General features: G+C 39.0%; 1 protein-coding gene across 1 annotated transcript in view; it reads left to right on the forward strand.

Moving 5' to 3' along the window:
• dapk1 (death-associated protein kinase 1) overlaps positions 1 to 12,480 on the forward strand; it is a 90,226-nt gene that overhangs the window by 22,971 nt on the left and 54,775 nt on the right. Inside the window, 1 exon segment of the mRNA XM_039803081.1 lies at positions 9,578 to 9,799. Coding sequence (XP_039659015.1) covers positions 9,578 to 9,799 — 222 coding nt within the window.

Here is a 12,480-nt window from a genome sequence, read left to right on the forward strand (position 1 = left end):
AAACTCAGATACTTTTTCTACCTATTTAAATCTTTGATTAACTGTTTTATAACCGTACTGCACAATACATTATTTTTTTTCCCGTTTTGATTGTGTACCCCTTTTTTTTTTTTTTGTCGCCATCCATTGCATCCTTGGTTGGCAAGTAAACTGCCAAGTAGAGATGATCTGAGCCGACTATCTTGTGATCTCCTATCTTGAAATTATACTTTGGCAGTTATTACATACTGTAAAAGAGCTGCTTCTGCTTCTGCTTCTGGGTGTGTCTGTATTTCCCATGGGGGTTTACACAGTAAAGATTAAGAGGTAGTGATGTAGAAAACATCTACAGCTGCTTGTTTTGTCTAGACTGTTTTATCCACTGCAGCTTACACACTGGCCACAATTTGTGGTGTGTTGTTAATGTATTCCTTGCCCTTCCCTTTCCCACTTCCCTGATTTTTGGTTACAAGGCCTTGCTGCTGTTCATTAAAGCTGAACATTGTTCATTCCAGCACTGCCTCGTCTTGACAAGGCCAGAGTCTCTCAGTCAGAGCAGCAACCTCTAACTAACATCAGCCAGTCATTCAGGCGTGGCGGCGCGTAGTAGTAGTGTCCAAGTCTTCTTACTGAGTGGACACAAGACTCTGTACTATCACAACTCTGTCTTATTTGTTGCTTTTTAAGAAAGGGCACCCTGCTCACACACCTCTGCTCCAAGGTGTGTGAGCGATACAATATTATTGCGATTTTAAACATATTGCAATATTCTGCGATATATTGCAATTTATTGCCTTTTTTCCAACTTCAAATTTTTCCAAATTTCAAATGATGTCCCCAAAAGAAACTTTGTCAACATCTGTTTGATCTAAAAAGATGCATTTTTTCTGTTTGTTCAGCTCACTTCAATTGTATTGCTGCAAAATGGGATTGTGTCAAGCAGACAAACTGACCAACACATATGTAATAAAAGATCGATACTTGGCGTCTGTGTATCGATACAGTATTGCCACGGAAAATATCGCGATACTATGCTGTATCGATTTTTTTCCCCACCCCTAATTTTTATCCCAACCAGCAACTGGTAGTGACATTTGGCATACTTAGGGAAACATTTAAGTATCTCATATTTTATGTTTTTAAAAATGTCCACATATTAAAAGTCAGGAAAACTTGTTGCACGACCAACTATATTGCTGAATTGTGCTACTGTAGGTATATGCTTACATTAAATTAGGGCTGCGACTTACAATTTTTATTATTAATTAATCTTGCAGTCTATAGAATGTCAGAAAACAGTGGAAAAGTCCATCACATTTTCAAGCAAGATCTACAAATGTCTTGTTTTGTTTGACCAGCAGTTCAAAACCCCAAAAGATAATGCTAAGGATTGTTTACTATGACATAAGAAAAAGAAAAGTAGCAAATATTTGCCATTTGGGCTTGAAAGATGACTTAAACGATTATAATTGTTTACCATAATTGTTGCCAATTTTCTGTCGATTGACTAATCAATTATTCCACTTATTGTTTCATTACATAACATTTATTTAGCAGCTGCTACTGTCCAAAGTGACTCGTAATAAGTTCAGTATCTGCAGCGTGAAGAAGTCTTCAAAGGTGTTTCCAGCATCAGTGCTGTATAATAAAGGCCTGTCTACAGCTGGAGCTTTGAAGCAACACTTTAGCAGGTATAAAATCTAATTTGCTGTGTTTGCACCGGCTGAACTGATGCTCTTAGCCTGGCTTCTGTATGGCTGTATGGCATGTAAAGTGACTGAAAGCAGGTCTGTTTTAAGAAGCGGTGTCAGTTACTTTGTACTTTGTATAATGAATCTGTGTTTCCATGTGTGTACATTCAACAGGTAGTACTATATATAGTAAAACTGAGTTATCAGTTGATGAATGTGGCGTACTGAACTCTGTCATACAGAACTGCAATATCAAGGGTTAAGAGAAGCATGAAGCAATACATCGGTTAGCCTAACCACCACCGTATCTTTCCACAGAAAAACACTCTCCAGCCAGCGGTGTTTGGTAATGCAAGCCTCTGACAGACAAACAAACCTCTCCTCATCTTTCCCAACCAGCTCCTTTCCTATCCTCCCCTCCCTCTTAGAGAAACAAGTAGGCCAAGAGTAGGAAGCCTTGTCTGCGCTTTAAGCACAACAAAGGGAACGTAGCAATTTGATCCTGCAGACTATCTGGGGTTTTGCGCTGCAACGGGTTGAGGGGGAGAGCTACCCTTGAAAAACAGCCTCCCAGCCACTGTTTGTCAGTGATTCCCAGGGAGGCTTTTTCCTCTCTGCATGCTCATTATTTCTACCCCATCTTTGCAATTGCTCAACAGCATTTATGCAAGTCGGTGCTCTCCCTCAACATCCCTGGAGGATGAGAGGGATTTCCCAGCTAGCCTCTGATAGTAGGTAAACATAAGGGTTTTATCGTACAGTGGGGGCGCGCCCAGCACATTAACACCTGTTAACTTAGCTCCTAGCTAGATTTTTAAGAGCTAAGTCTCAGCTCTCAAAAAAGGAAAAACCCTACTGGGGAAAGGGTGTTTGATTTTCAAGGCAGCGTTGGGTTTTGGTTTCCTCCACTACCTCACCGAGGGAAGAGAGCTCAGTTGAACCTCTGCCATTTTCCCCTTGTTTGTATGTGTGTGCAGCTGGTGTTGTTAACAAAGGGTGGGCTCACTTTCCGCTCTCTTTATGTGCTTACAGAGAGCTTTGAAATTAACGGAAGTGTGGAGTTTGATTCCCACAGGCTACATGCCACCACGCTAGACATGCATTTGTTTTCCTAATGCACTTTTTTAGCTATGTTGTTGTTGTTACCTGTTAGCATAGTGCCTGTGCTTAAATGTGTGACTGGAAACGTTTCCATCGTTTTAGTTTTGTTTGCGTGATATGGGGCAGATTGTTTCTTCTTAAAAGGTTGAACCAGTATCTATTTTTCAAGTTTCCTCTCATCTATCACATACATGGACTAATGCCAATTCACTACTATGGTGATTGCATTTGCCAACAAATTATCTGCAATTGTGAACATAGTAATTTGCAGTTTTCAAGCTGTCTCACTACATCATTACTTGGTTTGAGTTTCCCTAGTATTCTTGCTGCGTAGCTCAGTAAAGACAAGAAAGTGCATTAAAACATCAGTACATTAGTGCCGTTACATATTGGCAAAACCTCATCACACATTCTATTATCAGTCACTCTATCAAAATGTCCCCCCTCCAGCCTTGGAAAACTGACGACAAGATGAAGTAATTATAGTACCTTTTTAATATACAGTATATTGTACATCTTTTTCCTCCTCCTTTAGATTCCCTGTTATGCTTCGCTACTGTCTTTTGTAGAGCATGCTCAAACTGACACCTAACAGGTGCTTTAACGTAATAGCCCATGCAATGAAGTCATGTAACTTAGTAAGTGTTAAGTTAGTACTAAGTGTAGTATTGTTTTTTTGTCCCTCTGGTAGCTGTAGTTTGAAGTTGCTATCGAAAGTTATTATTCTTGCAGTAGTATGAAGTTAACATTTTGGAAAACATTTATGTCCACTGAATTCAGGCATTCAAAATAAGGTGTATCGAACAAGCATGACACTACCTCTGCAATTCACAAAACTCTTAACTGATAGCGAGATATAGTTGTAATGAACATTGAACTTTTCAGTGTATTGTATGAGTGAATTTGCGGGTGGTGTGCATCGGGTAAATTGGCTTGAATTTGTATGCACAAGGCTTCACTTGCCTATTTAATTGTCAGGTAGCATAAGAGTCCTTACAAAATACCACACAGAATATTTTCAAGTGTCTGCAGTTATTGAATTTTTTTGTGCACAGGAATTTTCAGTGTGCTGCATAGTCCAACACATATCTCACACATGATTGCTTTTTTGCTGTTTTTCAAGATCCTTTGCCAGCGTATCGTGTTACATACTGTGTAGGTTTTTGTGTCACTGAAGTAGATCCATGGTGCGAATGAAACCATTATAAGGATTTAAGAGTGCTGCACTGAAGTAAATGTAATTCCAAGTAAATGTGGAAAAAGAACATCTAGAGTGTCATAGATGTCTTCAGAACTGCACAGACGGCGTATAGTCAAGAACAGGAAATCGCTCGTGTTTTTCTTTCTTATCCTCAACTGTATTTTCACACCCAAGTCCCACGGCTTCACAGATTACACTTTTCTGGCATGAACTTTCAGCAGTGGAAACTTTCCACTGCTGAAAGTTGAAGTTGAAGGATGTTTTGAGCAAGCTCCTTGTTTTTGTTGGGGCTCTGGTTTGTTACTGTTGGCATTTCGGGTTCATTAGATTCCCCACAGATTTTTGGCTTTCCTACTTTTCCAGTTTCAGTGGTTAGCACGTTTAACTGTTGAACTTCATATACTGTATATAATATAAGAAGAAGAAGACAGGAATTTGTAGGCCAAACACATACTGTAATTATTAACGAAAAGTATTGTCATCACCTTGGCTGTCTAAACTTAGCTTTTGCAGGTGCACATTTGTAGTTAAAGCGATTATCCTTTAAGGTATGATTGCATCTTATTGGCTTATTGTAGCTTCATCCGGCCAGGCGTGTATGCAACGGTGTTCAGTCAATTGAATCCATATTGTGGAGTCACAGTGTGAACAACAGCCATCTACTCTCCTCTGTCAATTTCTCTAGAAGAAACCGATAAAATCCTGATGTTTCTGTCCCTTCTGTCTACATGAAGGAGACCTGACTGACAGGTGGAAAGCCACAATAGAATGAAGCCAGACTGAATGGGGGTGGAAGTGTCATTAACATGAGAAAGCCCTCATCCTTAGCTTTCTCTTCCTCTTCACATTGTCTGCTTCTTGTCTCTGGCTCAGTCGCGGGACAAGTCCCTTCCGAGACATCATTCCCTTTAACCAGTCGGTAATTCAGTTTGTGAGCACAAATTTCCAACCATCAGAATCAGATTACTTCCCTTCAAAAATATGTTAGTGTAATGTGGGGGATTATAATAGGATTCTTTTCTCTGTGTTCTCTATAAAATGTCAAAAAAAAATAGTGAATTTCCCAGAACACGTGTTAAAATTGCTTGTTTATTCTGACCAACAGTCCAAACCCCAAAGATATTTAATTTACTAACATACAGTAAATTAAATCATAAGTTTATGAACCCATGCTAAAGTTGACTAAAAAGAGGAATACAAAAAATAATCTTTTGGAAATCGATCTTAATGCCTTAATTTAAAAAATAGGAACAATCCAACCAATGTGTCCAATATAAAGTTCCCTTAAAATAGCCCCACATCATCCTTCACCATACCTAGAGACTGGCATGTTTTTTTTATTTTTATTTTTTTATTCTTTATATTCAATCAGCAAAATAGAATTACAGTAGGACTGGCATGGTTTTATTTCAGTTAGCCTAATAACTGGTTTGATTTGCATTGAGAGATGATTTTATGCAAAGTACCCCATGCCAATCTCTAGGTATGGTGAAGGGCATGTGATGATGTGGGGCTATTTTAAGTCCAAAGGCCAAGGGAACTTTATCAGGATGCATAGTATCCTGGATCCATGAAATAACTGGTCTTTAAAAATAAAAATCTGCCTGTCTCTATGGGAATTTATGTTTACTTACTTATGCCCCCTGTATTTTAAGAACATTTATTTATTTACGATACATTATTCATTCACAAAGAAAATTGGTGTCCTTAAAGGTTGGATTTTCACAATTTGTTTTAATTAAGGCATTAAGATCAATTTCCAAAAGATGATTTTTTTTTTTCTCTTTTTAGTCAACTTTAGCATGGGTTCATAAACTTCTGAGCACCACTGTATATGACAAAGAAAAGCAGCAAATCTTCACATTTTAAAAGCTTTTACATTGGAATGCTTTTCTGCTTAAAGAATTACTTAAACAACAGCTTGATTATCAAAATAGTTGCCAGTTAACCTGCTCTGCTGAATGAGAAGCACCACCAATAGAACTTCCGTCATTATATCCGCTTTGCTGCAAACAAAACAAACTACAATCAACAGTGCATGACCCACAAGTAGTCACTGCATAACTAACCTTCCAGCACCAGCAGTTTTACAGGGTTGTGCTAATGCATTGTGCTGTGCCACTTTCAGGGCACTTAGACTCAGTGGAGTAACTCACTGGCCACGCTTGCCAAACAGAATCAAAAGCAGGAAGAAGAGATACAACCATGTTTTAGCTGCGATTTACATTACATGTCATTTTAGCTGACACTTTTATCCAAAGCGACTTACAATTGCTATATATGTCAGAGGTCGCACGCCTCTGGAGCAACTAGGGGTTAAGTGTCTTGCTCAGGGACACATTGGTTGATGTGTTGATGACATTGGTCGGGAATCGAACCCGGATCTCCCGCACCAAAGGCATGTGTCATAGCCACTGCGCCATGACCACCCGATTTAGGATTGTTTATCTATTCATCTGCAGATTATTTTTCTCTATTAATCCTTTGGTCTTTAAAATGTATGGAAATAGTGAAAAATGCCCATCACAATTTACTAAAACAATTTGTTTTTTTTTTGTCCGACCAACCATCCAAACTAAAGATATTCAGTTCACGATCACATTAGACACAATACATTTAAGAAGCTGTTTAAAACTATTAAATGTTTTGCATTTTTGCTTGAAAAATGACATACGCGATTAATCGTCTAATTGTTGCAGCCCTAGCGTGAGCAGCAGACTTTCACATTCACCTAAAAGTGTTGGTGTAGTTGCACAAGTTTTAATTCAAATCTAAACGTCAGTTTCCCATTCATCCAGATGAATGTGGCCGCGGCCTCAGACACTATTGATCAACCCAAGGGACACATTACAGTCACGGGTCAAAGCAGGGTGGCGTTTTTGTTACTGGATCCTGCATTTACTCCGCAAATATTGTGAGACACATTGTAGAGAGAGGATTAGAGTGGGAACATATAGCTAAATTACTAAACTGCTTCCTGACAACTGTGCACTATAGTCTTTGCAGGACTGTGGGAGTCAAATGACAGCACAGGGATCTCTCTTCATTGTCGCCTTTTATTTTGCCAAGGCAGAAGAAGCTTTTGCGATGAAGCTGTAATTCTGGCTGTGGAAATCTATATGAGACTAAGAATATGGCGCACACTCTCGTTTTCTCTCACCCTTCTTTTTCTCACCCCCTACTCCCCTGTTCTCTTCCTCCCTCTGTGGGTGTTTGGTACATGAAGTGCTTCATGATTGCCAGGGCCGCGAAGAGGCACAATCGGCGGAGGCGTCAACAGCCCTCAGTCAAATGTCCTTGTTTTCCCCAAGTAGTTTTTCTGGCAGTGTTTTGGTTGAGGGACAGTGAAGTCAGCGTTATCCAGTCAGATAGCAGTGTTCAATAACAAAAGCTGCATGGCGACATGATGGTGGAAATTCCATAACAGCTTCTGCGTTGTTTATACATAAGAGTGATCTGTCGTGCTAAAATGTCACGCAGGCTCGCCACATTTGGTTCGCCTCGACAGTAAAAGTGCTTATGTGTGCTCTTCAGCTGTCTGCTGCAGCCTCTTAACGCTGCGCTGTAGGGAAACAACACCTGGCAGGTGAGAGCGTAGAACAGGAACTTAAAATGATGAAATGTTTCTCCTTTCTCATTATGTTTTATTATCATTAACATTTTGTCATATTGCTGCTTCATGTTGAGTCTAAATAAATGTCAGAAAACAGTAAAAAAAATGCCTCTCTCAATATCCAAAAAGCCCAAGTCAACAGCTTCATAATTACTTGTTTTGTTCAACCAACAGTCTAAAATCCCAAATATTCAGTTTATTATCACAGAAGAGTAAGAAAACAATATTATTATTTGAAAATTTCAAAATCCGTAAATTCTGGGTGTTTCAAAGAATTGAATTTGAACCATCCGAATTGTTGCAGATGATTTTTTGTATCAATCTACTAATCCATTAATCAACTTCATTTTTTTCAGCTAGAAACATTTAGATTCAACCAATAGTTCCTATTTTTTTGAATGTCTGGAAAAGTAATGGATATGGTCATTTCTAGAGGTTGATTGGCAAATAATTTACACATAAAGTTTGGATCATAGAAATCAAACATATTCCACAAACGTTCTTCAGGAAGCCTGCTAAATAGATTCAAATTATATTTGTGTAGATGCAGGTGCAGGACTTAATGTTAATGACTAATGCATTTTATATAAGCAATAATGGTTGTTTGTTTTCTTATAAATAGTTGAGTGTGTGGGGTGTAGGATTACTGCTTGGATGTTGGATGTCAGCTGTGTTGATGTTGTGATTCTTATCAATGTGTTGCTGATGGTGAGAGCTGTGCTGCCTGGATATGATTTACATGCTGTTGTCAAACTGATTATGAGGGGTTTCTGAGGATGAGGGCAGGTGATTATTTATTTATTTTGGTCTACCGTATGCTCAAAGTCTCTCTTTTTCCACTACAGATAGTAATTCAGTCTCACTTGGCTCACTTTTCTTTCTGTAAATTAAAGACAGATTTGCGGATCAAAAGAGGAAAAAATCTAGGTGGATTATCATTTTATATAACCGAAGAATTGGGTTTTAGAAATGGAGCAAGTCCCTGAAACACCTCCACAGTTTGACCTGATGTCGCCCTGTTTTGGATCGGAATACATACTGTTCTTATTTATTCAGCTTTCGTTGCTATTTCCAGGCGAGATCAGGCATGATGCATCAGCCAGTTATTAATCGAAGCTGTTCCTGATCAACAGTTTTATTGCCTTATTATCCCGCCCACTCCTTTTGGCTCCGATGTCTGTGTTTACCACATTGAAGCTGATGCAGATACGGCCTAAAGCAGGGTGGCTGTGAACTATGATGAACCCTGTGGGAACTAATGAAACAGAGCACAGAGTGTCCTTGCAGCTGATCGATTAGTTCACTTCTATCTATTTCTGTTCCACGTCTGTTTATTTATATGTATCTGTTTGTATTGTCTACTGTCCTCTTATTATTTTTCATCACATTCTGGTATCTTTGGTATAGTTTATAGAAATGAGATAATGGTAAGTCAGGATTTCCTCACAGTCTTGTTGAGATCCTATTTGTTTACGCTAAATTTGTAGCTTTAAAGTGTTAAGTTTTAGTTAGACATTTTGAAAAACACTTATTTGCTTTTAGGGTACAAAATTCGCACCATCCACCAGACAAATGCTGGTAAAATATGCAAATGGATGGTAGATTTGATTCACTCACCAGCCAAAAAAACAATGGTGATCTATTGCGTGGTAAAATTCACTAGCCTAAATGGCTAGTGAATTTTCAAATTTTACCACGCTGTTGGACAAAAAAGTGAAGTTACCACGGTGTTTGCTTTTCTTGCTGTGAATTAGATGAGAAAGTTGATACCACTCTCATATCCATAAGTTACGTGTCGTATTCTGTAGCCAGCAGCCAGTTAACTTAGCTTAGCATAAAAACTGGAAACGGGGGAAAGAGCTAGCCTGGCTCCGTCAAAAGGGTCCTCTTTGGTATGGATCAAACAAAATGATATAGAACGTGTTAATTAGCGAGCTTAAGAGTTGCTTATAGGCCCCTTTGGACAATCTCTTCTTCTCCTTCCCTCACTAGTGGGCAGTTTGCTGTGGTCCGAAGATGTCGGCACAGGGGTACGGGTGTGGACTACGCCGCGAAATCCATCAAGAAGCGGCGCAGCAAGTCAAGCCGACGAGGGGTGACGAGGGATGACATCGAGCGCGAGGTGAACATCCTGAAGGAGATCCAGCACCCCAACATAATCACGCTGCAGGAGGTCTTTGAAAACAAGGCAGAGGTCATCCTGATCCTGGAGCTGTGAGTTGCATTATCTTCTTCTTTTATACATTAGTCCTATACTCATCACAACTGGGCACATTTTGATTTCTTAAGTTAAAAGATTAACCTTTACAAAATGGTAGTATAAGATTCTTAAAACGTCATCGGGGAAAAAATTCATGATTTGCATAAAAGGCATTGGGAAACAGTGACTACATTTTGACAAAACAAGTTGTTTTGATGGCAACATGTTGCCATCATTCTGCTTTAGGATCAATGGTATTATCTGCCCATACAGTGAGACACATACATCAGTAGAGGATAGCCCAGCATTTTCTTAAAACATTATGGTCTTGAAAGTATGACATTTCAAAATAATCATTACAAGTCCTCATAGTAACCAGTATGCAAGGTAGGTAGCTGTGTTTGTAGCTGTAACCTGTAAGCACCAGTTAGACTGGTTTTGCCAGTTCAGGTGGAATGCTGAACACTGTAAGAGCATTCAAGTTTACACTACAATTATTCAGCTGACCCACTTACTCAGAACAAATAAACATGAACGCAGAATAGAGCACACCTCAGTTAGTAGGTCACCTTACAGCCAGCAGTAATGAGTGCAATGTTGAGGGCTACAGTTGCCAGACAACATTCCTGACTAGTGATCGCATATGATTAAATTGCAAGGAAGAAATAACCACAACATCATTCCAGGGCTCTACAGGGCCTACAGTACTACAGTACAGCATGTGTGATTAAGTCCATGGCTCATTTCCAGCTTAATACAGTAAAGTGGTGGAGCAGGTCACTTAGGGCTACAAATATCTCAATATTTTTAAGGCTTGATTAAATGCTTCAGAGGAGAATTCTTAAAATCTGAATAAAAATTATTATGAAACAACCTTTAATTAATGCCATTAGATTTGCACAGAAGTACAACAATTAACTCATTTATTATTATTATTATTATTATGCTGTTTTAATTATGTTTTAGACAACACAGAATTGGAATTTAGAGTCAAAATAATCAGGTTCTTGATAAGTGGCTCTAAAGCACCGTGCTATATAGACAAACAGTGAATTTATCAATGCAGGCTCATTTATGATCTTGGGGTTGTCTTCCTCTCAAACATTTGTAGAATTGTTCGGTTTCCTCATTCCCAAAACACAAAACGAATGAACCCTCACTGCAGCTAACGCACAACTTTATGGGCTGTTAGATTTCAGTTTCAAACAGTAAAAACATGATCCCTCCATAGTTTGGTCCACCTTACAGCTAAAAACCAAGCTCACATGATTTGGCTGGCTTCTGCAAATTGTCCAGTGTTGTCATCACCCAAATGTATCAATGCATGCTTGCACCTTAATGTTATCAACGTTCTCAGATCATTGACAATAAGAAAAGATGAATACTGTTTTTGTGGAGTGGCGTGGCATTGGATTGCTTGTGAGTATGTTGATAAACCTGCAGGGGGAAAAAAAGGATGTATATTATCAGGAATACCACAGAAAACGAAATAGCTTATTATGAATTTTAAAGCTATGGTGATGTATGTAAATGAATCCAGTTTAACACAATTGCCTTTAGGGCTGGGTGCCGAATTCAATACTTTTAAGGCACCGACCGAATTGCCTCTAAAGTATCAAGTATCGAAAAATGCCTCATCATTCAATGCCCAATTTCAATACCTAAGGAATAAATCTCATCAGCGACAGTGAGCCAATAAGCATGCAGCATGCTTCTACCAAGATCTAATAATGCTACTGATTGGCTGTCTAATGTTACACATCGCAGAGACAGGCAGGAAAAATGAATTACGCACAGAAACAGGGTGCACGTATTAGGAGCTGAAAAAAAAATAAAAATAGTTGTGCCGTTATGTGTAATACTGTCATTTCTTTTTGTTTCATAAAATTATCGTTTTGGCACCGGTATCAAAGTCACGGTATTGGTATCAGTACCGGTATCGAACATTTTTGAATGATACCCAGCCCTAGCTGCCTAAGAGCAGACAGTTTTTTTAGTGTCTGATAGTTCTGCTGCTGAAACTGTATCATTCAACCCATAACAAAGGATTCATCAATCATCTTTTCTTTAGAGTTAATCAAATCAGTTTGTCTTTGTGTGGGCAGAATTAACCCAGACGATGAAGAAGTGAACATCACATGTCTGGGAAAATGTTGCTGAGAAAAGTTCAGTTACTGCTGAGGTCTCTTTTTAAAGCAAGTCATTATAACCAATAGCTGCTGTAAAGAGCAAGTATGCTGAGCTACTTCTCCTAGAATAAAGGTTAACAGGAACAAGACAAATTTTTCACTGAGTAATGGAACACTTGGTATTCTATTCTGTAAGTTATTTGATTATTTATGACCTTGTGTCAATGTTTTCATTTTAGATTAGTTCTGAATAGAAGCTGTTATAAGCTCTTATATGAGATTGTAGAAGCAGCTGGTTGGTCAGTGGTGCTCACAACAGCCGTTGCTGACCACCCCCCAACTGGTGGAGTTTGGGGATGGGGTGGTCAGACTCAAACATCATTCTTTGTAGGCTCATCAGTGATGTGTCTCATCTGATCTGCCTGTACCCTGAAGCCTGTATAAAACTGGCCCATTAGCTCTTCCTCTCTTCTGGCTGGCATCCATCCTGTCTGTTGTTTGGCTTCATCTAACACCTCCACAACACATACTGTATCTCACACATTCAAGCTTTGCTCTCACTGATT

The sequence above is a fragment of the Perca fluviatilis genome, chromosome 6 (genome assembly GCF_010015445.1).
Source record: "Perca fluviatilis chromosome 6, GENO_Pfluv_1.0, whole genome shotgun sequence".
Taxonomy (NCBI): Eukaryota; Metazoa; Chordata; class Actinopteri; order Perciformes; family Percidae; genus Perca; species Perca fluviatilis.